General features: G+C 56.2%; 1 protein-coding gene across 1 annotated transcript; it reads left to right on the plus strand.

Moving 5' to 3' along the window:
• Positions 1-512: 512 nt before the first annotated feature.
• DICSQDRAFT_74726 (uncharacterized protein) lies at positions 513-1,412 on the plus strand (the record flags this gene model as incomplete). The annotated part of the gene is made up of 1 exon (XM_007371903.1): positions 513-1,412. A coding segment is annotated over one exon (900 nt), but the record flags the coding sequence as incomplete, so codon positions are not given.
• Between the last annotated feature and the right edge of the window lie 5 nt (positions 1,413-1,417).

Raw genomic sequence — 1,417 nt, forward strand, 5'->3', positions numbered from 1 at the left:
GCAACTTTCCCACGATCGTCAGCCAATAGGAGCGGGCTACGTCGTGCGGTCAGTTATCCCTCTGGGCGACGGCCTATAGCGTACATGAAACAGCAGCAATACATACGGACAGCAGGATGCCCCAGGACACTACCAGGCGAGGACCGGCAGCATCGCCACAAACCGCCTCACAGACAAGAAAGACATCGACAACTGTAGCGACAGGCGCACCGCTTACCAAGCAACTGCGGTCCACACTGGCTACAGCCACCTTTACGGCAGCGGTGGACAAGATTCAGACCATGGACGAAGCTCTCGCTGTCTTGCGGAAAAATCAGATGGTACCGGCGGCTGGAGAACCCATGGCGGAGGGCCTCATCACGGGCCTTCATCATGTAGGAGTGGGACTCTCAGGGAAGATGGCATGGGCGTCGGAGTGTTGCATAGCATTAGCCGTCTATGCCAAGGCGGTCATAGAGAGCGCGGTAAGCAAATCATTGACGGAAGCTGTACTCACCCGCTTTGAGTCGCAGATGAAAGAACTCATCGGCACCCTGGAGGCGAGGGTGGCCGCCGCTGGCGACCATATTTCTGAACTCGCAAACGAGCTGGCAGGGGTTGCGGAATGCGCAAAGGAAAAGATCGAAGGGGCTGTAGAGAACATTCAGGAGGCAGGATGCGCAGGCCTCCCCCTCGGTGAGTCGTCACCTGTCTCTCTCCCTTTCTCCTATGCGGAGGCTGTAAGAGCAAGCCTCCCGAGTACCACACGAGCTGCGCAGTTGAGTGTCGTAGACCGGGAGAGCATCCGTGCACGACAGATCCTTATTGATGGCTTCCCTGGGAACCGCGACGGCACACTCTTGGAGACAGAGATTTTAGAGCAGGCTAATGATGCGCTCGATTACCTCTCGAGAGAAGAACTTGACGTTCCGGAAGGTCTCCGCTTTACTGTGGCGAAGGCCCTCCGGAACGGGGGAGTAGTTCTGGAGCTCGCCACACCAGACCTGGCTAAGTGGATAGTGCAGCACGCACACGATTATGAGTTTGTTTTGAGCCCAAGGGCAAAGATTCGCCCTCGCCAGTACAAGTTGGTTGCGGAGTTTACACCGGTTGGGTTAGATCCAACCGATACTACACAATGGCGACAGACAGAACTAGATCTTGATCTTGAGGAAGGGGCAATTGTGGATGCTCGCTGGATTAAGCCAATTCACAAGCGGTACCAAGGCCAACGTTTTGCTCACCTATTGGTTACGCTCTCCTCTCCGGAAGCAGCCAACAAGGTTATCCGAGCAGGTCTGGTGCTAGCGGGCCGCCATGTAAGCGTAAGGAAGAACCTGGCAGAACCATTGAGGTGCTCCAAATGCCAGCGCTACGATGCAGGGCACCTGGCCAAGGAGTGCCCTCAGGACCATGATACGTGCGGAACATGTGCGCG

This window comes from Dichomitus squalens (assembly GCF_000275845.1).
Source record: "Dichomitus squalens LYAD-421 SS1 unplaced genomic scaffold DICSQscaffold_451, whole genome shotgun sequence".
NCBI classification, from domain to species: domain Eukaryota; kingdom Fungi; phylum Basidiomycota; class Agaricomycetes; order Polyporales; family Polyporaceae; genus Dichomitus; species Dichomitus squalens.